At 44.9% G+C, this 27,926-nt stretch overlaps 1 protein-coding gene across 1 annotated transcript; it reads right to left on the bottom strand.

Annotated features, from left to right (window-relative positions):
- Positions 1–1,190: 1,190 nt before the first annotated feature.
- On the bottom strand, positions 1,191–23,685 carry shroom1 (shroom family member 1). The gene is made up of 8 exons (XM_079508931.1): positions 20,745–23,685; positions 20,418–20,604; positions 15,162–15,214; positions 13,954–14,616; positions 13,063–13,677; positions 11,131–11,239; positions 8,630–8,902; positions 1,191–4,592 (listed from the first exon to the last, which is right to left on the bottom strand). Exons 1-8 carry the CDS (start codon positions 23,579–23,581, stop codon positions 4,338–4,340), a joined length of 4,992 nt encoding a protein of 1,663 aa, XP_079365057.1. The 5' UTR covers positions 23,582–23,685; the 3' UTR covers positions 1,191–4,337.
- Positions 23,686–27,926: the final 4,241 nt, after the last annotated feature.

Below are 27,926 nucleotides of genomic sequence, written 5' to 3'. Positions count from 1 at the left end.
CCCTACTTTTCCATTGAGAAAGTTAGACCCTGGTGTCAGGTAGGAGTAGGACACCTACTGTTGACAACTAGTACTGACTGAAGCTCATAGCACTACATCCACTGACCCCTGATCGCAGCAGTAGTCCCTGTTCCTCCATAGGACATAACATGGAGGTTTTGGGTTGCAGCTTTACATTAACACGTTCCAGGTCCTCAGAATGAAAACTAAACTTGGAAATTCTCAAAATGTACAAGTTTGCTTAAGGAAAAGGCGGCGATCCGAGTACTCAAAATGTTGTAAAAATGAGGAGAGGGTGGAAATAAAATTAAGGTACTTCATTAAAGTTTAAAAAGCCAACATGTTTGGACTCACACAGGAGTCTTCATCAGGGCAGGTATGAGCACAAGTTTGCTTCTTGAGAGGGGATTGAGTCGTTCAGTACTGTCTCTACTGCCCAATGCCCATCTATCCCTTGTCTGTGCCTAGCAGTCACATTCCCATAGTACATGCCTAACCTAAATCACTCACCCAGAGCTGAAGGGTACTTCATATTGTCAGTGTGGTTCAGTCAGTGATACTGAGTGGCTATGCACTTAGTTCTCATAACCTGCATAGGTGTGCCTGCAGAGGGCATAGAAGAGCTGAGAAACAAGCTGCCAAACTGAGAATGAGCAACAACGTTTTATTATAACTATTGCAAGTGTATAGGGCATAGCAGTGGCATATTATGGTGCCACAGATAGAAAACCCATTCATTCCCCCTGTAGAGATTTCAGAAAATATTTATATAGGCCTACATTATTTTAAGCCTAGAACAAGCCATCCAGGCTCCTGGTGAATCATGACACAAAACACTAGATTCTGTCCAAAAATATTAGAAAACAGCAAAAAGGGTATTATATAGTATATAATTCAATATTTAAATAATTTGACACAGAATCAAATGTTTTGATTTGAGTCATGATTCATGAGGATTTTGGATGGCTTGGTTCCAGGCTTCAATGGGTTTTCTATATGTGGCACCACAAAATGGCTGCCACCGTTACAGACAAATACAGATTCCTCTGGGAGAAACAAACACCTTTTTTGTATTGAGGTATGGATCAGGATCATGCAGGGGTCATATGCCTTAGCACTATTGCAGTTCGGGGAACATGTGGAAGATCATTTAACCTTATTGTTAAACAGCTAAATGAAGTCACCAGGAAGACGAGAGAGCTTAATTTATTCACAATATTACAAACATGGAATTCACAACTCCAAGGAAGCACAAAATAACAAACAAAAACACACACACACACACACACACACGGAAACACATGGAAACACATCAGAGAGCAGAGTCGATAAAAGGAATTAAGAAGAAATGTCTATGTTGCTGTCGCAACATCTGGGGCAGATTGAAATCCAATATATCTGTCATTAAATTGAAGACAGCATAGTTGTATGACTGTCATTCTCCTCTCTTGCTTATTCTAGCTAAAGACCCTACCCCCTATCTTCCAATACTGTTTGGACCAACTCACCGATGAATGGAAATGAAAGACAATGACTTGAGAAGTTGTATGTGAACAAGAACAGCAAGACCAAAAAGGAATGTTTCTGAATATAAGAATGTGCCATTTCTTTGTTGAGAAAGTTCTCACTCAACTCAACCATTTTCTCTCTCCCTCTCTCTCTGCCTGTTCTCCAAAGTGTTGGTCTTTTGCATGCCTGAGGAATTCCACCAGGCTATAGGGAACAACACGAGAGTAACTAACCCCGCAGCCCTGCGTATGAACAATGGCCAAAACAAACAGACATTTGTTTAGCAAACTGAAAAACGGACAGAGGCGTAAATCTCCAAAGAAATGTTTAGGGGTGGTGGTGAAACTGTTTAGCAGAAAACATATATATAAAAAAAGAAACAAACTCTTTCAGGATGTGAGGCGTTCGAGTTCCCAAGGGAAAACATGTTATTTTGGAGTCAGTTCAGTTCCATGACATTTTGTGAGGGGGGATTAATTTAGGCATTTTGTTATTGAGTGAACACACTGACCTTTTGTAGTGACTGCATCTCTGATGTTGCAAGATTACAAAAATATACTGCAGTACTGTACGCCACAGACAGCCCACAAGTTGTAAGAATGCCATTCAGCAGAGCATAAGCCTACAGTGAATGCAAGCCCATAAAGAAGGAGTTTGATGATATTTTGTATATTAATAGGATTTGTTTTTCTCAAAAAAGTAGCACAAACACAGAGGGCTAGCCAGCTAACACCTACACACCATTTACGCGTATTCATTCAACATCTCACACCAGTATATGTACATTCGCCCACACATATGCGCGCGCGCGCGCACACACACACACACACACACACACACACACACACACACACACACACACACACACACACACACACACACACACACACACACACACACACACACACACACACACACACACACACACACACACACACACACACACACACACACACACTCTTTAGATTAGAACATCACTCCCTTGAAGTCAGGTCCGAATACATTGTACATTATAATTATTAAACAAAATGTATAATGTGTAAAGACGGATGTATGTATCATATTTGAAATCCTATTAAAAACAAATTGGGTCTAGAGTTTAAGAGTGCAGTATCTGTTATTCAAAACAATTTAACAAAGAGCTTTTCAACTGTCGGCTACTGGTTTACCTCCACATTTGCAAGTAGAACTCTGTCCAGATGGGACAAACTATCATGACTTAATAACTTGAATTACAAAATTAGCCAGAAACACAACAAACACAGTCCTCAGCTTTGCCCGATGTGCCTATGTCCTTTTTTAGTACAACATATTTCAATATTCCTATTCGAAATCAATAAAAACGAAATGAAAAGAAAACAACATTACACTGAAAAAAGGCTTAGTTTAAAGTTGAAACAGTTTCCAAAACAAATTTGATTTCAGGAAATGTCTGTGCATTTTACATATCATCACAAAGTGCTTTTTTCATTCACCTTTTTTGGTTTTTTTTATATCTAGTGCGTCAATTTGAAATATATATATATATATATATATATATATATAAAAATTAAGAAAGAACATTATAAAAGGTGTTCTATGTCTACATGTACATTGTAATGAAGATGACACAGCACAGCACAGTACAGTACGTTTTCAGGCTCGCCAGGTTCGCCGGCATGCAAAACTCAGAGGGTGAGAACCTGCCATTCCTCTCCCAGGTCAAGATACAATCTTAAAGCTTATGACGGATTTCCAGAAGTCGGAAGGCAAAAGGACCGTAACACTAAACGAAATTAATGGACAATTAACTGAAACGGCATTAACGGGAGTATACAGTTTCAACACAGCAGTCTTAAGTGTCATTCCACAGCAACACCAACATCAAGGCACACAGAAATATAGCATAAGCCTCTCTTTAACCACGTAACCACAGAAATGTTCAAGATTATTAGTGAAAATAGCTCACAACGGGTCACAATTTGACGTCAGTTTAAATGGTACATGATGCATTCATATAGCACCTTTTATCCAAAGCGCTTTACAATGTGCATTACATAAACGGTCAAGGAAACCATGCAAGGCACCAGCCTGCTCATTGGGAGCAATTAGGGTTTACGTGTAATGCTCAAGGACACTTCAACACTAACCCAGGGGGGAGCTGGGGATCGGAACAGGAATCATCCAATTCCAAAGCGGCCACACTACCTCCTGAGCTACTGTCGTCCAGTTGTGCAACGCGTTGGTTTTGTAACCTTCGCCTATAAGGACACGCTCAAAATAGGAATGCCAGGTTTAAAGTGGTTAAAGTACTGGACATGTGTACGCATTGGAAGTGCGAAACAGTTCTCCAATAGGCAGGTGTGGACGATTGTGCTGGCTGACCACAGCCTTAGGGCCGGAGGGTGATTACACGCTGACATCAAGGGGATGTCTGGTCTTGGGACAGTGTGGGGATTTGTTAGTTGAAAAGGTGTAGTAGAGGAGTTTGGATCCTTATTGGGACTGAGAGGAGAGTAGCGACATACATCACATCGCAACGCCCCTATCCCGCTCTTCTGAGGGCAAAACAAAGGTCCAATGGCAAGACGCAGAATCATGAGCATCGACCTCATGTGAGTTTCTTCACTACTGTCTGTAAAGGGACAGAATAGGGACCCATCCCGGCAACTCACCCTCTATGTCCCATGTCTCTGGGGAGTATAAAGTGGGGAGTACGTCTTCTTGACAAACTACACAAGTACAGTCAAAGTGTGTGGAGAAAAAGGTATGAGGCGAGAGAGGAGACATTCAACTTGGGACCAAGCGAGAAAGTGTTTTTTTCCCCCGTCCAACCCTTCTCTGTTCCTTCAGAGAGGCAGTGTGCTACGCAGGGCCTCCAGTTGCTCCTCTCCCAGCCTCTGTCTCTCCTCCAGGTCCTTCTGCCTGATAAGCAACGAGGCCATGGTCTGCACAAAGCGCCGGTAGTACTGCAGCTGGTCAACGGAGAGCTGACGTGACAGGAAACAGGAGACCACACTCTCTCGCCGGTCCAGGTTGTCTTTCAGGTCTTTGGCGTCGTCCCTTTGCTTGCACAGCAGCCGATGGCGGTTGTCCAGGGATTCCTGAGTGGAGACCGACAGCAAAAAAAAGAGTGAGGGAGCGGGAGAGGCAGTTTTGAGTCTTGCATTCAATGGTCAGAATAGTAACTTTTACTTAAAATACCAGCAGTCGTCCTGCAACAGGAGTGGTACATGCCATGGTCACTTTAATGTAATTGCATGTGTGCTGTTTGACTCATAGACTCATGGACACCCTCCGAAATGGTTAACTTCTTAGTTATTCAGTCAAAGATTTGAAAACGATGTTCCTTGTGGATCATATCACACAGATTAATATTTAACAACTTGATTATTGTGTTTTGGGTGAAAGGTATTTTATCCCAAGCAGCTGTAACGGAGAGCAAAACATGTCAGTTGTGCACTCATATTACTGAGCTTATGTCCACAAGAGGGAAAAAAAAAAAGGTGCAGTATTTCATATTGTCAACAGAGGGCAGGGTAGATGCAAATGTCATCGAAACCGGGCTGGAGTTTCGGTGAGTCAGTGTAAATACCAGTGTTGCTGATAACAGCAAGAAAGCAAATGAGCTTCTAACAAGCTCGCAGTGTGCAACGTGTTTGACACGGCATTCACAAAGAACCCTTTCACAGTGCACGATGAGAAAATCTAAAGTGTCCATGCAAACATAAGTGTCCATGCAAACATAAGTGGACAAAGTGTCCATGCAAACATAAGTGGATGCTGAAAAATAAAACTGGGATGCATAAACAAAACACAATGTCTACCTAGAAACAAAGCGAGAGGTGAGACATTAGAGTGGGCTCGAATGACACATTCACAAGTAATAGTAATTGTTGTGACCCAAAAATCGAGTCCCATTGGGAACAATTGTGACAGTGAGTGGAAGTGCAAAATGAAAACACATGGGATGTAAGGACAGCAAACAACAACATGTGTCCTCGGTTGACAAAACGGTAACACAGACTGGGGATTATTCATAAGATATTCAAGTATGGACAGCAAGTAACGTTTTCCTATGTGAAAAAAGGATAGTATTGCTAGTTATGAAAACAAACTCCTTACATTGCCATCCATTAAGCAGTGAATGAGATAAATGTTGAAGTAACCATCAAATCATTAGGCTCAACTGAAGATAACATAAAGACTGGTCATTAAACAGAGATAACCTCCTGGCATTTTTTGAATTCCAACCAGTGAGGAACCTTGACTCTGACAAGCTGCCCTTCAACTTCTTTCTCAAATGGCGTGTTTGCTGTTCTTGAGCAAATAAAAAGGGAGTACTGGCTGAGGGCATGGGAGCACGTCCAACAATAATGCACTCACGATGGTGCAACTGTCCTACTGGCACTGGTGGAAAAAGTACTAAAAGTATCAATACTGCAATGGAGAACTACTCTATTCAAAATTTACTTGAGTAAAAGTACAAAAGTATTGGTATCAAAATGTACTTAAAGGGGCATTCCACTCATTTTCAACATTTTACTATGTCATTAATATACCTTAGAGCTGTTGTGTGGAAATAATAAAAAAGTCCCCCCATTCTGTGTTTCCTAGAACTGGAGGTCTGAAAAAAAATCATTAACATGGTGAATCACATCTTGATGACATCATCAAGATGTGATTCACCATGTTAATGATTTTTTATCATTCTTTTTTATCATTCTTTACCAGAATGGGGGGACTTTTTATTATTTCCACACCTCTAAGGTATATTAATGACATAGTAAAATGTTGAAAATTAGTGGTATTCCCATTTAAAGCACCAAAAGTAGAAAGTACTCATTATGCAGAATGTCGCATTTCAAGTTTTCAAACGTTTAAACATCTTTTGAAAATAGCAGATCTACTAGTACTAGCTCGGCTATTTTCAAATGACCGAATAGGGCTGTGGGTAATGCAAAATCTACAAAGCAACTAGTAACTAAAGTTTTCAAATAAATGTAGTGGAGTAAAAGTACAATATTTGCCTCTGAGATGTAGTGGAAGTAAAAGTATTGGAAATTGAAAATACTCAAGTAAAGTACAAATACCTCAACATTATACTTAAGTAAATGTACTTAGTTACTTTACACCACTACCCTAGTGCCTACCGAGACAAACGGCTATGCTGGGATTGTTTCACTGTTTGTTTGTTTTAGACACGTGATCATCTTCTTTTCCACACACGTCGACATATTTTATTGCATGCAGTGGTTATAATGTTACAAAAATACTGAGGATTTGAGCAGTTCGAATAAAATCACAGATTGTGTTTCTTGGCTGATTGTCCACAACACCAGAGTATTAATTTAACTCTCTGAATTTGTTCGAGATGCCGTCCCTAGCAGGGTCCGATTCGGGAAAAAAAATAAACAAAAGTTTTGAAAAATATTGACAAATTCTGAAACTTTTTCCAGAATAGGGATACCAGGGTTAACATGGTTAACATAGATAATTGTTCAAATGCGATATTATCAATGTGATATTAAATATCAAACAAAGCAGACAGTCCGATACTAATTAATAAGCAGGGGGGAAGCACCATCCCCCCCAGCAAATTGAACCCTAGCCTCGACCGAGCATCTGTCCTTATGAGAAACACAACTACAGCCTCATGCAATTCATTTTGAAAATAGCAATATGTTGTCAATTAGTGTAACTCATGCCGCTCTATTCAGTGAGCTCTAATCACTGAGTTTTCTGTGTGAACTGCAGTAGACCTTCAGATCAGTCACCGAACCTTGTATCTCCATATTTCAATTTGTATGTTTTTTTTTACTTAAAGGACCACTTCACCACTTTTCAACCTATGTTCATATAATAGGTCCTCACTAATAATCATGAAAAAATGGCGCAAATTCTTTCTACTCAGTGTCTGTGGGCAGTTCAGAAACCGTCTTCCAGTGACATCATCGATGGGGAATACAAGCTATTAGAAACTGCAGGCTTTCTAGTCCTGAAAAGTTGCAATGCGAAAATGGAAGCCATCGTTCACACGATAATGAAAATCTTTTTTGTAAAAAAAATCTTGTTTCAAAAGAAATCTGCCTAATGATGATGTCACTGGAAGACGGTTTCTAAACTGCCCACAGCCCTCCTATGAGACACAGACTGAGTAGAAAAAAAATCATGCCATTTTATCATGATTATTAGTGATGACCTATTATATGAAGATAGGTTGAAAAGTGGTGAAGTGGTCCTTTAAGTGAATGCCCTACTGTCATAATACACTAATACAGTGTCACAAAAAAGTAGCAAAAATAGCCGAATTGCATGAGCTCACAATGCATCGCAATTAGTATTAACAAAATAATAACTACACTGGATTCAACACAGGTTATTTTTTCCATTTTCTGGAAAGTAACCGTTGTGGACGCAAGGTTCCCGCCCAACAGCGTCCATATGTGACATTTAAGACGTCATATCAGAGTGCCCCTGAATGACTGTACACCACTTGAGTGTAGGAAAAGGTTCTGCGCAAGACAGACAAACGCACATCATAGCAGTGCATTAGAGTGCATTAGAGTACATTAGTAGATCTTTATCGCTCGTCATTAGCCACACTCAGTGGTATGCATCTCTGAACCATAACTGTGCAAACACAGTTTCAAACCCAGGAATGTCTCTCTTTCTTCTACCGCATTAGGGACATGAGAGAAATAGGAGCTCTAAAATAAGGACTTGTTTCAGGTCATTTCCGTGGTTGAAAAAGCATTGAATCAAGAATCAAGAAGGATTGTAGTGTAGTTATTCTTATAAAGATTGCTCAAACTGATATTGCACAATGTACAATATACATACAAGGTTATGCCCTATTGCACATTCTATAATCCAGACGCTAGCTACCCCCCTATTGCTGCTATAGTAATTCCTCATGCACACACACTGCGCTCAGAGTGCGCTCAGTTTGACCACTTGAGCAGCAATCCGCTGGGTGAAGCTGACAACTGAATTTCCCCTGCGGGATCAATTAGGTCAAATCATTATTATTATTACTGATTCTATTCAGAGTACGGCAAAAATAAATAGGGCTCAAGTGGTTAATTATCAAAACAAGTGGCCGGGGAAAGTTGTTCCGATTCCAAGTGGATTCTCCCACCTTCTCTTCGGCGTCCGTGTTGTGGTCCACGGTGCTCAGGGCGTTCTGCACGCGGGCCAGCCTGGCGGACAGGCACAGCAGCAGGCTCACCACCCTCTCCAGGTCCCCGATGAAGAGCGCGTATCGCTCCAGCTCCACGGGCAGACAGCGCTCCCTGACCAGGGCCTCCACGGCATCGCCACGCCCCGCGTTCTCCCGGAGATCCGCCTGCAGGGCGCTGCGGGTCTCCTCCAGCGCCCGCAGACGCTCCTCGATGTAGGACACCAGCACATGCTGTTGTCAGGAACAAGGAAGAGGGTTAGGGTTACTACATGACTGTAGTGGTGGAAAGTAACTAATATTGTACTTTTACTCCACTACAATGATTTGAAAACTTTAGTTACTGGATACTTTGTGGATTTGAATTATTATTACAAAACATACCCACATAACATTACACACTTCAGCCCTATTTAAACACTAAAGACACAACTTGTGAAACGGTATTAAGGTATTAAGTATATTTTGATGACAATACTTTTGTACTTTTGTAAGAAGTACATTTGTATTACCAGACTTTTACTTGTAACAGAGGTTACAGTATTGATAGTACTTTTACTTAAGTAAAAAAATGTGAGTACTTTTCCCACCACTGTTATGTGAGAGAGAGAGAGAGAGAGAGAGAGAGAGAGAGAGCGAGAGAGAGAGAGAGAGAGAGAGAGAGAGACAGAGGAGTCCATAAATGTGTTAAGATTTGAACCCAAGGAGCGTCTCCATTCTGCGGCGAACATTCATCAAAAATAGCCGATCTACAAGTTCACAACGTCAACGTGTCACAGCACAACGCGATGTGAGCTTGTAGATCTGCTATTTTTGTCAAAGTGATTTAGTGTAGAGGGCAATAGCATAGAGCCCTGCAGGGACTCAAGTGGTCAACTAAGTATTGTAAGAGGGTTTGCGTTAATAAGAGCATTATAATATGCAGGGGTCAGTCAGGAGGTGAGGGGAGCCAGCTTTCCACAGCAAAAATCAGACAAAGTGGAGACACAGATAAGAGCCAGGCAGTTCATCAGGCGATAAGTGAAACAACTATCATGGTTTGACATGATCCAATTATGGCCAAATGGCATCCAGATGGCATCCATGTGAAATCATCAACAACTTTCAAACTTTCTTTTCCATTGTGAAAGTAAAGCAACAGACACAACCGCTGAAAAGGCTTCTCTGATGTGTCTGATGAGACTTTTCTAAATTTCATTTTCTCTCCTTATACACTGAATTTGGCACGATTCCTTCTTCTTTTGTAATAAAATGAATTATCTTGGCAAGAGATTGTCTCATTTTTGGCTGTGGTATGGACGTTGCCATGTCTCTTTTTCCGTTCTGAAAGCATATTGTTTTGTGCTCAATAGGAAGAGAGTATTACCATCACTGCCAGGGATTCAATTCCGTCGCTCGCTGAAAATGTCTGATCTTGTCTTCAATATCTCATGATAAAATGTGTAACTCTCATAAAGTTGTAATAAGCTTAGGATAGGCGTCAACCAGTTCACCAATAGGCCTATCTCACAGCATTTCCCGTCCCCTTTTTACGCCCCCCTTTTGTTGATAGTGGTGTTATTTTTTTTGCGGTCCATAGGCTTCCATGTTAAAAGAGGTATTTTCACAAGCCACAAACTACCGTTTTGTAAAGGTAAGGTTTATTCTACTTATTTGAGTTGTTATACCATTGTGTTTTCTTCATATTATTATCGGTCTTTGACATTTTAACATTAGGAAATGTACTTAGATTCTCCAGAGAAAAAAAGTGGTAATGCCTAATGTTAAATGACACCACTATCTACCGGAAGTGGGCGTGGAAAGGGGGCTGTGAGATAGGCCTATTAAACCCTATATACATCAGTTGACCAGCGTCCCCCAGGGTTCTATAGGGCGTTGTAGTCCCGTCCCCTTTCAGAACGACGAGGGCACTAGAAGAGAATTTCCCATTCATTTTTCCCATAGACATTTCAAAAAGTATTTATTTAAAGACCTTTAAAGCCTCGGACAAAGCCAACTCGGCAGGTGACAACTCATGACAATAAACACAATTCTTTGGGCCGGACAAATAATTAGAAAGAAGAAAAACTAAAAAAAGTTTATTTGTTCTGCCCAAAAAAAATTGTTAATTGCCATGAGTTGGCTTTGTCCGAGGCTTAAAGATCTTTAAATAAATACTTTTTGAAACGTCTATGGAAAAATGAATGGGAATTTCTCTTCCGGTGCCCTCGAAGGCGGCAGGACTGCGATGCTCTATACTTGGTCCCTTAATTTTTTCTCTGTACATCAAATGTCTCCATGGAAAATAGTTGATCGACAATGCGTCCCATTGTGAGCTTGCAAATTGGCTAATTTCACAGAATGTTTGCCTATTTCAGCCAAATGTTTGCCTTTTATGACATGGCCAGAAAAGGGATGATAGTGTTCAAGTAATTCTCTCCTTCAAAACACACACACACACACACACACACGTTCATAATCACCTTCTTCTCAAGGATGTCAGCCTTATTGTGGGGCTCAGGACACTGAGGCGTCTGGCTGTCAGGAGCAGGGGGACAGGGAGCAGCTCCACCATTATCCACTGGTTCAGAGCTAGAAACATGGAGATAATGTCATTCATGGAGTCATTCACCTTGAGCTCTAACTGCAATCCGGAACATCATTTCAATGAATACAAAATGATTATTTTTGTCAATCTGTATGGTACAGTATGACAAATGACAGTATACAGTAACAATTAGATGTGCTGAGGTGGTATCGCTACTCTGCCATTATGAAATGGGGCCCAATAACTCCCCAAGCCAAGATATTAAGATATTTTTTGGACTTATTTTCCTTTATTGATAGATTTACAATTGCGGGGGAAGACACACAGTAAAGTTCATCGGGATCGGGACTCGAACCGCGACACTGTCATGCTGGATTACCAGCCAAGGTGCCTGGACCGCTAAGCCGGCCCAGGCCAGGGATTCCCTTTTGACAGTTTTGGAGTAGTTTGGTCCCCCAAGCAAGAGATCGGCCCTCAAATCCAAGCTAGGAAAATGAAACATAGGGATTGTAGCTATAAGCCTGCATGACAAAGAGCCATGACTAACATTTCATTGCTATATCAGATTGTCCAATACATATTATATTGTGGCGCGACCTGAGCATAATGTAGCTACTGCTTATACAGTGATGATTACGATACACTGCGCTACCATTGCACATTCTTGGAAAGATGATTCTGCACTTTAAGCTAGCAGACATTTTTAATTGCATGTGGCGAACAGACACCCAGGTGTGTCTGTGCATGTGATGTAATACAAGGTAACACTGCACTGGTGGAGCTGGGCTTTGTCTGTCTGTATGATGTGTCCTGGAGACACAGTACACCATGAATCTGTCTGTATGATGTGTCCTGGAGACACAGTACACCATGAATCTGTCTGTATGATGTGTCCTGGAGACACAGTACACCATGAATCTGTCTGTATGTATGATGTGTCCTGGAGACACAGTACACCATGAATCTGTCTGTATGATGTGTCCTGGAGACACAGTACACCATGAATCTGTCTGTCTGTATGATGTGTCCTGGAGACACAGTACACCATGAATCTTAAATGAACTTTGCCTCGTCTACTGTAAACCTGCCTGAAACTTAAATCATTAAGGTAATTGGTCAGCACTTTACACTGATGCAACTGTGGAATAAGATGTGTGTTTTGCTGTATGTAAGGATAGAAGTTGAGGGTTTTAGCTACTGGCTTGCTAAGAGTAGGAAACTCTCACCTACAGTATCCTATATACAGATCCTGTATCTACTTGCGATAACTGTAGCCCATATTTAGTGTTTTGAATAGCCAGAACATGACAATGGGGGCGAGTTGTGTAGACTAGCCTGGAGTGTAAAACACCTGCAACAAGCAAGTTAAATTTCCATCTTCATGGGATGCTTTTTAACTTTACACATGTCATTCACTCTGGTTGAAATCTTTAAATACCACAGAGGTGGCATTAACTAGCCAACAGAATAATAATAGTGCAAATAAATGACCATGTATCATAACATTGCTGGAAAATATCATCTTGTGGTCATTTTTTCACTGGTCATAAATAATATGTTTATTACCCTCTCATTAGATGCTTAAATCGTTGCTGTCGGGCAGAAACCTTGCATCTACTTATTTCAACACAATTAATGCCTTATTTTGTCATACAAGTGTCACACAAAAATAGCCGTATGTATGTAATGTTGTGTTTATTGTAAACTGACTGCCGGCGTGCCAAAGACAAATTTCCGTTTTATGTCAAATATAATGGACAATAAAGTTTTCTTTATATCCTTTATCTTTAAAATAAGTGAAAGTGGTTAAGTCTGTCTATGGGATTTTTTTGTGACAAAAAAAATAAGTAAAGATATGAGCATTCACCTTTCTGCAGCTCCTCTGTGCTCCTGCTTCTTCTTATAATGCTCCTCCATGAGCAGCGTGTCCTCGGACAGAAGCTGCTCCATCAGCATCAACGCCGTTTTGCGGTTGGTCAATGGGTACAGCGCCCTTGCCAGCGAATGGTCCGCCCTGACCACCGCTTCCACAAGCTCCGCCCACTGCGGCCGCTCGCCGGGTTTCCCTGGACTCTCCGTCTCTCCCTCCGGGGCGCCAGTCTCGTCTATCGTCTGCCCCTCCCCCGCCTTCTTCTCCTCCTCCTCTTCCTCCTTCTTCTCGTCCTCTTTCTCTTCCTCGGCGCCCTGGCTGGAGTCGGCATCAGAAGCCGAGGTGGAGAGAGATTCCAGGGCCTCACCGGGCTGCACAGGAGGGCCAGAGCTCGTGGAGTCGTCCAGGAACACGGCGTCGGTTAGTGGCGGGATCTGGACGTCCTCTTGTTCAGGAGGAGGAAGTATCCACAGCGACGGGTCCGTGGTCACGCCGCAGCTCAGCGACACTTCCTGCTCAGAATCCGGCGGCGGGAACTCGTCGCTCGGCCGAGTCGGCTCGTCCACCGACTGCTCTCGCTCCGAGGTGGATGCAGGAGGGGACGTCCTGACCCTGATGGTGGACCAATCAAATTGGAGATGAGAAGCAGAACTAGGACAAATGCTGGTCAAAATGTCCAAATATAAGACATTCTACTCAAAGAGGTTAAATCAATCACAAATAATTATTTGCAGAAAACAATTCAACCCTGATCAGTAAAGTACAGAATACAAATCTAAGCAAATAAATCGTTTTTTACATTGAAATACTAATTAATGGACATGGCCTAATTGAAAAATACAGTGTGGCAGTTACATTTGAATTACAAGGCCTAGTATCTATCCTTACCTGGAGCTACTGCGCCTTTTCTCAGAAGGCACTTTTGTGTGGTTGATAGTGGACGGAGAAGAGGAGCTAGACTTGATGTCTCTCTCACTGGTCTCCTGACCTCTGGGGGACGGCGGGTTGGAGGCCTCGCTGGAAGGTCTACTGAGCCTGCTCTCACCACATACAGAGCCCTGTGATCCAGGGGACCCAGACTGCACTCTGGGCCGGGACGAGGAGACGGAGACCGGGGAGGTGGACTTGGGTGAGGGAGGACTAGTGCGCTCCTCGCTGCCCAGCAGTGGTGTCGAGTCCTGCTTGAGCGGGGACTTCTTCTGTGTCTGACTCTGGACCTGGCCTTGGGCCTTGTTCTGGCCAACACTCTCTTGTCCCTCTCTTTCCAATCCCCATGGATGCTTCCTCTCTCTCTGCTGCCCCTGGGCTGCCTCTCTTGGCCCCTCTCCAAAGACTGACGTTCTCCTCTTCTCCCTCTCCAGTCCCGGCAGAGTCTGGTGGTTCTTCAGCTGGTCCAACTGCTCAGAACTCTTACTCAGTGCAGAGGGCCTCTTGACCTTTTCTGTTCCCAGCTCCTCCATGGATTTCCCCCTCTCTGCAACCACACGGACCCGCTGCTGGCCCTCAGGGGCCGGCCTCGCCGTGGGCTCCTCGTCGGCCTTTATCGGGAGACTGCAAAAGTGTGACAGCAAATTTTTATTTAGATTTAGTCATAGTCTTTTAATTTAAAAGTTTAATTTAGTTTTAGTTATATTTTAGTGTTCTGAAATTCTGAAAAGTATTAGTTTTGGTCTAGTATATTTTACACTGGGTTGCAGCTGAAATCTACAAGCTCACAACAACTGCTCTAGAACACTACAGACTATGGAGTTCTAATACAAAAAGCGCATGTTGTTGACGTGAAATTAATTTCAGAACAACTGATTTGAGTAAAGCCTCAGGTATATATTTAATATGATTAAGTCAATTACCTTATGATAATCTACTTTAGAGAAATCGGCTAACTCCCCTAACATGTATTCAGGCAACAATTCCTCTTAACACATAAATCTCCAGAAAGGAATGTTGGCATGCTGAATCAGGTGGGTGTTCAGTGCTAGAATAAGCAAAGTGATTCATAATCTGTGCCACAGCACAAATCACTGACCTAATACCTCCCTGACCTAAAACATATACAAATGCCTGACTTTGTGTGCCATGCTGGTGTACGTGTATACCTGCAGCTTTCTGTGGCGTTGACTGATGATGAATCCCTCTCAATGCCTTGTGCCTGTAGACCCAGAAAACACATGAGGCATTTAGCACATCTCTGTACTGAATCCAGTGGAATAGATTAGCACATCTCTGTACTGAATCCAGTGGAATAGATTGTGTAAAATGTGATATGAAATGTGAGATGAAACTTTATCATCCATTTTACACTATTTACTACATATCTACATATTAAATTAACAGGCCTACCGGCTACTGCAGATAACCAAACATATCTTCCTCAAACTTTGTTAAATATATAAAAAATCACACCCGTGTGAACTGAGTGGTGTAAGGTATTATATAGCCTGATCAGCTGTGTTCTGATGTAATGTCTGACGTAATGAAATCAGCATCAACCAATCGGCATCAACCATGCTCATTTTTGTCACAGACAGACAGACTAACAAAGCCAGTTGTAGGAGTGGTTTACACCACTCAAACATAATAATAATGGATTGCATTTTTATAGCGCTTTTGAGTGCTTATATTACTCAAAGCGCTTACAATGGTCCATTCAGTCAATGCCAGCCGTCCTCACTTCATTAGCTACATTCACACCAATGGTGGCAATCTAGCACCGACCGGCGCGACCGACGCAGAAAAGTATCTGGCATTATTTCAAAAGTCACTGTGAAGTGAGCGACGCTCTCATCATCACACGTCACATTCCATACTCAACCAATCAAATCATCACAAATTTTATTCCAGACAATCACAATTTGCATCCTCACTTTTGTCTTCAATGTTTGTGTTTACACAAAAGTCCTCACTTTTGTCTTCAATGTTTGTATTTACACACTTTTGTCGAGAGACAGCGAGCTCCACTTGCGACCGCGACGGGTCGCTTCGACGGCTGTCTGAGTCGTCGCAACGAGTGCCCATCGTCGCGGGTGCCTGACTCGTCCCGACGGGTCGCCACAGGTGCCCATCGTCTCGACGGGCGCCTGTTTTTGTCGGCGTTTCTGAGTCGTCGCGACGATTGCCCATCGTCTCGACGGGGGCCTGTTTTGTCGCGACGATTGCCCATCGTCTCGACGGGGGCCTGTTTTTGTCGGCGTTTCACCCGTGCGTCGGAGAACGGGCGCTCGTGCTCGCATCTGCCTCTCTCCTTCCCTCCATCCTATGTGTGTGCTTCCCCCCCCCCCCCCCACCCGACCGCCTCCCCCTGTGGGGTAGGGGGTCGGGTGGGGGTCCCTGCGGACCTTTGGGGGGGGGGGGGGGTCCGGGTCCCCTTGGGAACACACAAAATCTGCTCTCCCACCGACGTCATGTGTCCGTTTATCTCCAGCCGTACAGACTCCATTTGACGCGTCTTATCTACTTTAATACCCACATAGCCTACAACAACTTCTGTGAACAGACTTCACTGTAGTAGCTTTTCATAAATATATTTGTACTTAGGCTGTCTGCTGTCGTGAATGTTTATAGTTAGAGAAATTCAAAGTCCAGCCGTCTGCTGTCCAGCCTCTCCCACCCCTCACTGGGGAAAATTCCGGGAGGAAAACGGAAAAGGGGTGAGTTGTCTTGTTACCATCCTATGTGTGTGCTTCCCCCCCCCCCCCCCACCCGACCGCCTCCCCCTGTGGGGTAGGGGGTCGGGTGGGGGTCCCTGCGGACCTTTGGGGGGGGGGGGGGGGGTCCGGGTCCCCTTGGGAATCCCTTTACGCATGCCTTCATTTGTCCCCGTGAATTGCTTCCATTATTTTAATCCAATAACCATATGTTGCATCACATTTTATCGATTGATATAACTTCAATAACCTCCGGAAATAAGGATTTTTTTTTATTCGATTTGAACGTTTAATGGCCTATTGAAAAGACAAGTGTTTATTTTTTTTTTCCTTTTACGCACAAGAGAGAGAGAGAGCGAGAGAGAGAGAGAGAGAGGGGGGGGAGAGAGAGAAAGAGAGAGCGCACGCACGCAGACGGAATGTGTTCACGCTCGTCCTTCTGGGGGGTCCCCGGGAGACCCCCCCAACGCAATAGATAACACAGAAATCACACTATACAATGCATTTACATTCAGCCGATCTACGAGCTCATATCTGCTTCTTTGCGAAAGCCGCGCATTGCGACGTATTCTGTCTGTCTGTCTGTCTGTCTGTCTGTCTGTGCACGCTGACAGACAGACATGTTTAAGTTTTCCATTGAACTATTCAGCACCGAAATAAATTACTCATCCATTCATTAATGCATTCATTCATTCATTCATTCTTTCATTCAATTTACTGCAGTGCAGCTGGTACCTTTCTCCCTCCACATTCTATGTAGGCCTATAGTCCCTAAAAGCATTCACTGAAGATTTTTCTAAGGGTTTTCTAAATCTCACCTGCACAACCCAATATTATGCTGTTGTTACAAATTTAATGCAGTAAACATGAACGTGCATCTGTGACATCGGCTGAATGTAAATGCACACGCAAAATGGGGGTCCCCAATATGGTAGCCTACATCTACTTTTGTCAATTGTTTAAAGCTTACAAAAGAAACAAAAAGGATTTGTTTGAATGTATTGACTTTTGAGGACTGCATACGCCTCTGTAACTGTAATAAACAACATTAACAATATAATCAGAATCCAGTCTTTATACTTTATTAATACAATGGTTTTAAAATTGCAGTCATTTTAAAATTGCATTAATTTCATTATGTTGATGGTATTTATTTAAAATGATTTAAGGACGTTTGGTGGTTCATTCGTTTTGTATAAAATAACAGAAACCTTTGAGGACAAAAAATGTATTGTATTACAGCTGCTTCGATATAAAGGACATTGTAAAGCGACTACGTGAGAAATAAACTTTAAAGTCGCTGAGAGGCGATGGGATGGGCTATGTTGTCAGACGCGCTCCGCTCCACAAACAAAAGGAATTCGCTGGGTCCAAAACAATGCGTTTAAGGGGTTTTATTAAAGAAATGTGAATAACTCAAAGAGTGCTCAAACAAAAAGTAAAGCAACAACAGCGATCAACATAAATAAAAGAAAGCAAAAATAAAGCGGTCAACAAAAGGTATGGCGTTCCATACCCCCCCTCTCTCTCACTGTGTGTGCCAAACAGGTGACGTTTATGAATTAATCAGGCCCCGTCAATCAAGCGCATTCATTTCATTGACCAAAGATATAATCAACATAACCACACATTGCAACAATCCCATTCATGGCTCCTATACAGACATAATTTCCTTAAAGCAGTAAATTGAATGAAAGAATGAATGAATGAATGAATGCATTAATGAATGGATGAGTAATTTATTTCGGTGCTGAATAGTTCAATGGAAAACTTAAACATGTCTGTCTGTCAGCGTGCGCTGACAGACAGACAGACAGACAGACAGACAGACAGACAGACAGACAGACAGACAGAATACGTCGCAATGCGCGGCTTTCGCAAAGAAGCAGATATGAGCTCGTAGATCGGCTGAATGTAAATGCATTGTATAGTGTGATTTCTGTGTTATCTATTGCGTTGGGGGGGTCTCCCGGGGACCCCCCAGAAGGACGAGCGTGAACACATTCCGTCTGCGTGCGTGCGCTCTCTCTTTCTCTCTCTCCCCCCCCTCTCTCTCTCTCTCTCTCTCTCTCTCTCTCTCTCGTGCGTAAAAGGAAAAAAAATAATAAACACTTGTCTTTTCAATAGGCCATTAAACGTTCAAATCGAATCAAAAAAAATCCTTATTTCCGGAGGTTATTGAAGTTATATCAATCGATAAAATGTGATGCAACATATGGTTATTGGATTAAAATAATGGAAGCAATTCACGGGGACAAATGAAGGCATGCGTAAAGGGATTCCCAAGGGGACCCGGACCCCCCCCCCCCCCCCCCCCCCCAAAGGTCCGCAGGGACCCCCACCCGACCCCCTACCCCACAGGGGGAGGCGGTCGGGTGGGGGGGGGGGGGGAAGCACACACATAGGATGGTAACAAGACAACTCACCCCTTTTCCGTTTTCCTCCCGGAATTTTCCCCAGTGAGGGGTGGGAGAGGCTGGACAGCAGACGGCTGGACTTTGAATTTCTCTAACTATAAACATTCACGACAGCAGACAGCCTAAGTACAAATATATTTATGAAAAGCTACTACAGTGAAGTCTGTTCACAGAAGTTGTTGTAGGCTATGTGGGTATTAAAGTAGATAAGACGCGTCAAATGGAGTCTGTACGGCTGGAGATAAACGGACACATGACGTCGGTGGGAGAGCAGATTTTGTGTGTTCCCAAGGGGACCCGGACCCCCCCCCCCCCCCCCCAAAGGTCCGCAGGGACCCCCACCCGACCCCCTACCCCACAGGGGGAGGCGGTCGGGTGGGGGGGGGGGGGGGGGAAGCACACACATAGGATGGAGGGAAGGAGAGAGGCAGATGCGAGCACGAGCGCCCGTTCTCCGACGCACGGGTGAAACGCCGACAAAAACAGGCCCCCGTCGAGACGATGGGCAATCGTCGCGACAAAACAGGCCCCCGTCGAGACGATGGGCAATCGTCGCGACGACTCAGAAACGCCGACAAAAACAGGCGCCCGTCGAGACGATGGGCACCTGTGGCGACCCGTCGGGACGAGTCAGGCACCCGCGACGATGGGCACTCGTTGCGACGACTCAGACAGCCGTCGAAGCGACCCGTCGCGGTCGCAAGTGGAGTTCGCCCCTCCTGCTTTTGTCTTCAATGTTTGTGTTTACACAATTTTTGAGTGGTGTAAACCACTCCTACAACTGGCTTTTTTTGAGTGGTGTAAACCACTCCTACAACTGGCTTTTGTGTGCATAAAAAAATGACCATGGTTGCTATGTTCAAAATAATTTCTGACGTAATTAAATCACACCCGGGTGAACTGGATGACCGTAGCAACCGTGGTCATTTTCTCTGCACAGAAAAAGCCAGTTGTGAAATCACATCCCGGTGTGATTTCATTACGTCAGATCAGAGCTGATCAGGCTACATAATACCTTACCTTATTTCATTACGTCAGACATTACGTCAGACCACAGCTGATCATGCTATATAAAACCTTACACCACTCAGTTCACACGGGTGTGATTTTTGTGTTTATACAAACACTCAAATCTAGACATAGGAGGGGCTAGCACCCCTCAAAAAGTCTATACATTCTGTGCTCATACACACAAACACAAAGCTGTGCATAGGACAGGAGAGGCTAGCGCCCCTCAAAAACAACAACAACCAAGAAGTGCTCAAAACCACAGATGTTGAACTAGTTGTACCTCAAAAGCATGTGGGGTGGAAGTGGATCTGTTTCTGAAGCAGCTGGGTGCTTCAGGCTGGTCCAGCAGACTCTCGGCTGAGGCACACTTCCCCTGACGTGGACCCTGGCTCTCCCTCCAGCTGGCCTGGCGAGGGTGACCACCACACTGGACCGAGCCCGACTGAGAGGAGAAGAACTGGAGGTACCTGTCATCATGCAAGAATTGAAATGGCAAAGACTGAACTGTGCGTTTCATGACACCCACACAAAGTGTAACTAAATATTTCACGTATTTTGTTTATCAGAACTGCATTGAGATGCACTGTTTTCATTCTCTCATACATACCTGATGGAGCTGGATGGCGCATCAAGGATGCGGCCTGCAGAGTGGGGCCTGTTCAATTTCATCTTAGGACCTTTGGTTTCAGCACTTCCAGACAGTGGCCTGGGGCCCCAGTCAGACGGCTTCTCCCCCAGTGAATGCCTCTGCCTCGGGGGTGTTAGTAATTGAGGCCCTGGTTGCTGGGGTTCAGCCGCCTTCTGGCCTGTCTTGCGTTCCATGTACTCTACCAAGGCCTTATGCTGCAAGTGCTTTAGGCTGTTCTTAGAAACATTGGAAGCCGAGAGAGTCCGGCCTCTGGTCTCGAACATCTTCCTCCTTGTGGCGACCAATCCCTGCTCTCCTTGGTGCACAGGCTCCTCCCGCTCAAGGTCAACAGAGAAGGACATTTCAGATTCATTGCCAAGGGAACGGCAGGCGGAGTGGTTGGGGACATTGCCGAGCTGGTGGAGCTTCTCGGGCTCGGAGTAACACATCTTCTTCTGCTCCATGGTCAGACGCTTCCTGCCTCCGATGCGCGCCACCTGGGGCTGGGCCACCTTCGCCGGCTTCCCGTTCTCCTTTTCACTCTCCTTCCCTCCCTCCTTCTCTTTCACTGCAGCTTCTTCCTTAGTGCTCCCTCTCTCCACGTCCTCGGAGGCAACGGAGAGCGTCAGCGTGTCCGTCGAGCCCTCGGAGTCCTGCGAGGAAGCGAACGAGTGGATTACCGCAGGTCTCAGCTCGGGTCGCTGTCTGATTCGATGCGGCCACGACAGCTGCAGGTCCCTCCGTTTGAACGAAGTCTCCCTCAGCACTTTGGACTGGGCGACCTTCAGCTTCTCCTTGTAGTACTTCTTGAAGGAGTCATCGAGGGTGTTACAGGAAGCGGAAACATCCCCCCCTTGATCTTCCTTAGCCGTTTCAGCCACAGAGGCTGTCTCATTGCAGCTGGCGGCAGGTTCCTTGTGAACACTTTTGTGGACGCTTGATCCTTTGCCTTTCACACTGAAATTGATGTCCTTCTTGGGCTTGGCTGCCGCCCTGCTTGCTCCAGTGAGGTGGTACAGCATCGGGGTGGTTTCCTTGTTGATCCTCTCGCTCGCTAGATCTCCTAAAGGCTGCCTCCGTCCTTTCTTGGTCTGCTCCTCCCTCTTGTGATGGCTGGATTGGTTGGCGCTGAAGGACACCTCCATAGCTGGCTGTATAATTTGCAGCGTGGGGCCGTTCTCCTCTGGGCCGCAGTAGAAGATAGGGTGGTTGGCCGTGTGTCGACCGATGTCTCGATTCAAGTGATTTTGCTCCAAGTCATCAAAACTGCGCGAGCACTGTTTTGAGGCGGCCGAGGGTCTATGGGAAACCGCGACGCGGTTCTCATCGTGGCCCGTGGAGATTAGTTCTGAGCGGTGCGTCACGGAACAGAACACATCTCTCTCATTGGTGGTGGAGTCATTTGAGCCGGGGGGCCTTTGCTGGAGAGGCTTGAACATATTGTCCATCGTGCTGTGACATCTTTCCTTCTCTCTCAGCGTGTATGTCTCCACCATGGTGGAGCTCTCGCTGCCTGACTCTGACACGCTGGACGACACAGATTGCGCCTGTGAACCAGGTTCAGCTGGTTTACACACACCCGTGACAAAGTAGAACTGGCCCTTGTGCTGGATGCTGCTGTTGGTCAGGTGCTGCGCAGCCTGGATGCTGCTGTTGGTCAGGTGCTGCGCAGCCTGGATGCTGCTGTTGGTCAGGTGCTGCGCAGCCTGGATGCTGCTGTTGGTCAGGTTGTTGGTCAGGTTGTTGGTCAGGTGCTGAGCAGCACTCCAGGGGCTTGGGGGTCGGTTCAGCTCAGGGTCAAGAATGTCATGGGCCGAGTGCGCCCGTTTGCGCTGACCCTCTAAAGGGTGGCTCTGGTTGCTGTAGTTTCTGTTCCATGGTCTGGCGCTGCTGGCAGGCTTACTGTGTTTGCGTTGCTCGGGCTGGCTCGCAGCCCGAGGCGGTGATCTGTTTAAGGCGTCAGCTGACTTCTGCTCTGGCTGCTCGCAGGCCACTTTGTTATCAGTAAAGGAATGATGCTCTGGGTTCTGTGGCTCCCGGTTGGGATCGTGCGGCTGCTGGAAGTGGGGCCGGTAGATAGGCGGCTGCTGTAGCTGTGGCGGTGAGCTCCGCCGCCCAACGCGGACCGAGTCAGACCTCAGAGCGGAGCCGACCGACAACGATTCGGCCATCTCCGGCCTGGGAGCGTTGTGAGGTTGGGGCCTTGAGTGCTGCTGTGGCTGGGACTGCTGAGGCTTGGACTCGGCACCCGGGTGGTGAACCCTGCTGTTCTCCAGATTCCTTGTGGTTATGAAGCTGTCCAGGCGAGCCGGAGGAGGCGGAGGATGAAGAGATGGCGGAGGAGGAGGAGGGGACGGAGTCACGAGAGGCACTTCATGGTTAGAGAACGCCTTGTCACTGCCGTTGACAGTGCCGGTGATACCGTGGCAGCGGACACTGGCGTTGCCGTTGTTATAGCGATACTGTTGGGAGATGGCCTCCATGGAGCGGTACAGCTGGTCCATGCTCCTCGCGTCCGACTGGAGAACGTGACCGGGGTGGTAGACGGCCTTCACATACTTGAGATCCGTGTACTGGTGGAGCGCGCTGGGCTGGAGGTCCTCCGGGAGGAATGGGGAGGGGTAGTCCGGGGCGGTGGAGCCTCCGGAGAAGGAGCTGTAGGCGGAGTCTCCTTTGCCATGCTGGTGGTGGTGGTGGGCGAACTGGTCGACGATGCTGCTGCTGGACTTGGCGGGGGAGAGTCGGCTGACCGGCAGGCTCAGCGGGTGCAGCTCCAGGGTGCTCATTCTCTCAAAGTGGAAGTTGTAGGAGTCCATCGGTGAAGGATGGATGGATGGATGGATGGATGGATGGATGGATGGGTGGTGTCCGACAGGAGAGGAAGGGTGATGGATGGACACACTGCGTGTGTACGAGTGTCGTCCGTCAGTCGTTAGTGATTGTTCAGGTCATTTTCTTGCCTCCGTTTGTTGATTATAAGTCTCTTCAAATCTCCTGCGTCGTAGCTCCTGAGGGTAGAGCAAAACAAACACAGGCGGGTTATCATGGTGCACATGCAGAGGGTAAAAGGACTGTCCAACTCAAAGATTATAACTACTGTATATCTACAGTATCTTGTTCACCACTGTCATCCTTAAAGGACTCTGGCATCCACCTAGAGAGATTTTAAAAACAAAACAGGTATCGTTTCAGGATTCATAGATTCTATTGAATTGATGAATCCTGAAACAATACCTACAATATACAAAATATTCAGTGTCTAAATGTGTCTATTTAGAAAATCATTATATGAAAAACGAATTGCAGCATCCTTGTCCGATATCAAACATCACTTAAACTAAGAAAACATACAGTATGCAGTTGTAAGACAATTTTGGAAAAAAATAATAATAACAATGTACTGTAGATTAAAAAAAAAATAATCCACACACATTTTCTATTGTGTTCAAACTTTTTTACTGAAAAGACCTTTTGCGACACAAACACACTTCCAGATCCCTATAAGCAGCACAAGACGGAACACTGATTGGCAAAGGTTTCTCAGTCTCTCTCCATTTAGCCGAGTTCTGGCAGACAGCAATGTGTCTCAGCCTGAGCAGCAGCCAGGAGGTCTTGGTACATAGCATCACTGTGAGGGGAAATCCTTTAACTGCTCATTAACACTCCAATCTCACTTTATGCCACATGCTTAGTTCCTCCTTGACGAAGCTGACGAGTTCACTGGGTGACTTGATACTAGATATTATCTTTGTAGAATATTCCATTATGTTAGACTGCTCAGTGAAAACGGCTCCAGGAACAATGAATTGAACTGATCCATTTAATAGATTATAAATACATCTATAAACTCACAACGCGTTGTGATACTGTAGATCACCAACGCGTTGTGAGCTTGTACTGTAGATCACCAACGCGTTGTGAGCTTGTACTGTAGATCACCAACGCGTTGTGATACTGTAGATCACCAACGCGTTGTGAGCTTGTACTGTAGATCTCCAACGCGTTGTGAGCTTGTACTGTAGATCACCAACACGTTGTGAGCTTGTACTGTAGATCACCTACGCGTTGTGAGCTTGTACTGTAGATCACCAACGCGTTGTGAGCTTGTACTGTAGATCACCAACGCGTTGTGAGCTTGTACTGTAGATCACCTACGCGTTGTGAGCTTGTACTGTAGATCACCAACGTGTTGTGAGCTTGTACTGTAGATCACCAACGCGTTGTGAGCTTGTACTGTAGATCACCAACACGTTGTGAGCTTGTACTGTAGATCACCAACGCGTTGTGAGCTTGTACTGTAGATCACCAACGCGTTGTGAGCTTGTACTGTAGATCACCTACGCGTTGTGAGCTTGTACTGTAGATCACCAACGCGTTGTGAGCTTGTACTGTAGATCACCTACGCGTTGTGAGCTTGTACTGTAGATCACCAACGCGTTGTGAGCTTGTACTGTAGATCACCAACGCGTTGTGAGCTTGTATTGTAGATCACCTACGCGTTGTGAGCTTGTACTGTAGATCACCAACGCGTTGTGAGCTTGTACTGTAGATCACTGTTGCACAACAAAGAAAAATACGCCTTAAGTGGTTTATCAGACGAATCAATTTAGTAGATTATGAAAACTATTTGAAAGGATTTCCATGTCAATTAAAGGTATAATAAAATGTTTAAGTGCTTCTCAATTATTTGCTTAATGGGAAAAAGTAATCGAAATTATAATTGATAAGAAAATATATTTGCAGCCCTAAATTTGGAATGGCCCTGAACTGCACCCAAATGATTACAAGGTCATATAAAAACTGACAGGCAATATGGGCTAGGTTAGTTCCTACTACAGTTAGCCACCTGCTGAAGGAGCCTGTCGACTGGTATGCACCAAGGCCTCTAATTAGGGGCCCTTCAGTTTGTCAGCGCACGTTGCAGTACACACATGAAACAATGTCTGGAATTCACCATTAACCGGCCAGAAATATGGAAGGATTAGTCATGTGACAGATGTTTTATGGATTATACACCACTGTGGCAGAGCGCATTAAGACATTTTCTCCATGGATTTGACTTCATTAGCTTTTCTATCGTCTGCATTAGCGCTAGCGGTGATCATTCTCAGGACACTGAGAAGTGGCTACAATGTAAATAGTAAACGTGAACTTCTATATACAGTACAGACTTCCAGTTCATTAAACGAGGTGTTTGCCATGTGTTTGAAGGTAACAGATGATAAGTCTGTCTCAGAGAAAACCTCAAAGAAAGAAATAGAGAGATATAGAGGGTGTGAGACAGAGACTGAAAGAAGGAGAGGGGTTCAAAGAGTATGTGTGTGTGTGTGTGTGTGTGTGTGTGTGTGTGTGTGTGTGTGTGTGTGTGTGTGTGTGTGTGTGTGTGTGTGTGTGTGTGTGCGTGCGTGCGTGCGTGCGTGCGTGCGTGCGTGCGTGCGTGCGTGCGTGCGTGCGTGCGTGCGTGCGTGCGTGCGTGCGGGAGTGTGTGTGTGGGAGTGTATGTGTGTGGGAGTGTGTGTGTGTGTGCATGAGAGAGACAGAGAGAGAGAGAGAGAAAGAAGAGAGAATTAGAACTAGGTGAAACGGCTAAAGGGCCCCAAATCCAGTTAAAATAGTCATTTATAAGCTATCCATGAAAAGTTAATCCAAGTGCCTGATAAAGAAACATCATAGTAAGTTTGTTATAAATGTACTACTACTGAGTTATTCCTTCTTAAAGAAACATCATAGTAAGTTTGTTATAAATGTACTACTGAGTTCTTCCTTCTTCTGGTGGAAGTAGAACATGCCTACCGCCGTACCACGCATACTGAAAAGGTCAGCGTAGCCTTGCATACAAAGACAAGTCAACCCAGTTATTCCTGGCCTCTCGCTCTGAGGCAGACCTGAGTCAAACACACTTTGGAGCTATTTGGAGCGTTTCTTCCCCACCTTTGAGTCCCAGGAGGTTGAGATTTTACATGTATAGATAATAATGCCACAACGTTGAATACAAAGCTATCTAGCATTTACAAAGTAAAAAGCTAAATATTTAAAATGCAGTCTGTGTAGTGTAAGCAAGTACCTGATATCATTATGAACTGTCCTGATGCCATTGGATCACACTCACTTGTAACACCAAAGTACCTAAAAAAAAAAAGACTATAAAACATCTGCTGCAGTAGCAGATAGTATGGCTTTCAGCGAAAGATTAGGACTTAGAAAATGTGCAGGGGTGGGGGGGTATTTTGGGGACGTGGGAGGAACAGGAGAAAAGCTGTGATGAAATGGTGTATAAAGTTCGACTTGTTCAGCAGTTTAAGTGTGGATTAGTTAGGTTTTTGCCAAAATTGCCTAAGCTGTTTGTTTTGTTTTTCTTTGCTGTTGGGTTTTATTTTTCCATCTCTAAAATACCTTCAACAAGGGAAATAATAATGTAATACTGCTGTGGTGGACTTCTGTTTATGCCAGGATGCCTCAATTATGAACAAAGAGCAAAACATACTCTGAATAAGCAATGTTTTGGTCTAGATGTAAACCTGTACTTGAGCACAGATGAAAAAGATCTAATCAAAGGGTGGCTTAGATCTCGCTACTCGTCCATTTTGTGCACACAGGTGTTCTTTCTGCACACGCAACAAAAGACGGTCTTTTCATGGGTATGCCACATGTTTACGATGGGCTCCTTATAACAATGCGTGTGTGTGTGTGTCTCATCAATTTATGTGTCCTCACGTGTGTGTGTGTGTGTGTGTGTGTGTGTGTGTGTGTGTGTGTGTGTGTGTGTGTGTGTGTGTGTGTGTGTGTGTGTGTGTGTGTTTCTGACCCTCCTCTGTGAACAGAGAGGGGCTCCCAAACAGGGGGGTGCACTCAAGTGGAAGTGATGAAGGGGACAGGCAGCGACAAAATGTACAGAGAGAGAGAGGGAGAGAGAGAGAGAGGAGGCTAGCCACGCACGCACGCACGCACACGCACGAGAAGAGAGGATGGCGGAAACAATGACAGCAGGAAAACTAAGCAGGCTGGATGAACGCATTGGCAGTCACAAGGAGCAGTGGAAGATGGGGGGTGAACTGCTGTTACCAACTAACCACACAGACAGGTCTGAACTACGAATTAAACACCCTTCAAAGTGAAAGAAAGAAAGGGAAAGAAATCACCAAACTCACCAAAACGTCAGAC

This window comes from Electrona antarctica, assembly GCF_951216825.1.
Source record: "Electrona antarctica genome assembly, chromosome: 8".
Lineage (NCBI taxonomy): Eukaryota > Metazoa > Chordata > Actinopteri > Myctophiformes > Myctophidae > Electrona > Electrona antarctica.
The sequence above is the reverse complement of the archived record's forward strand: the minus strand, read 5'-3'. Positions and strand labels throughout refer to the sequence as shown.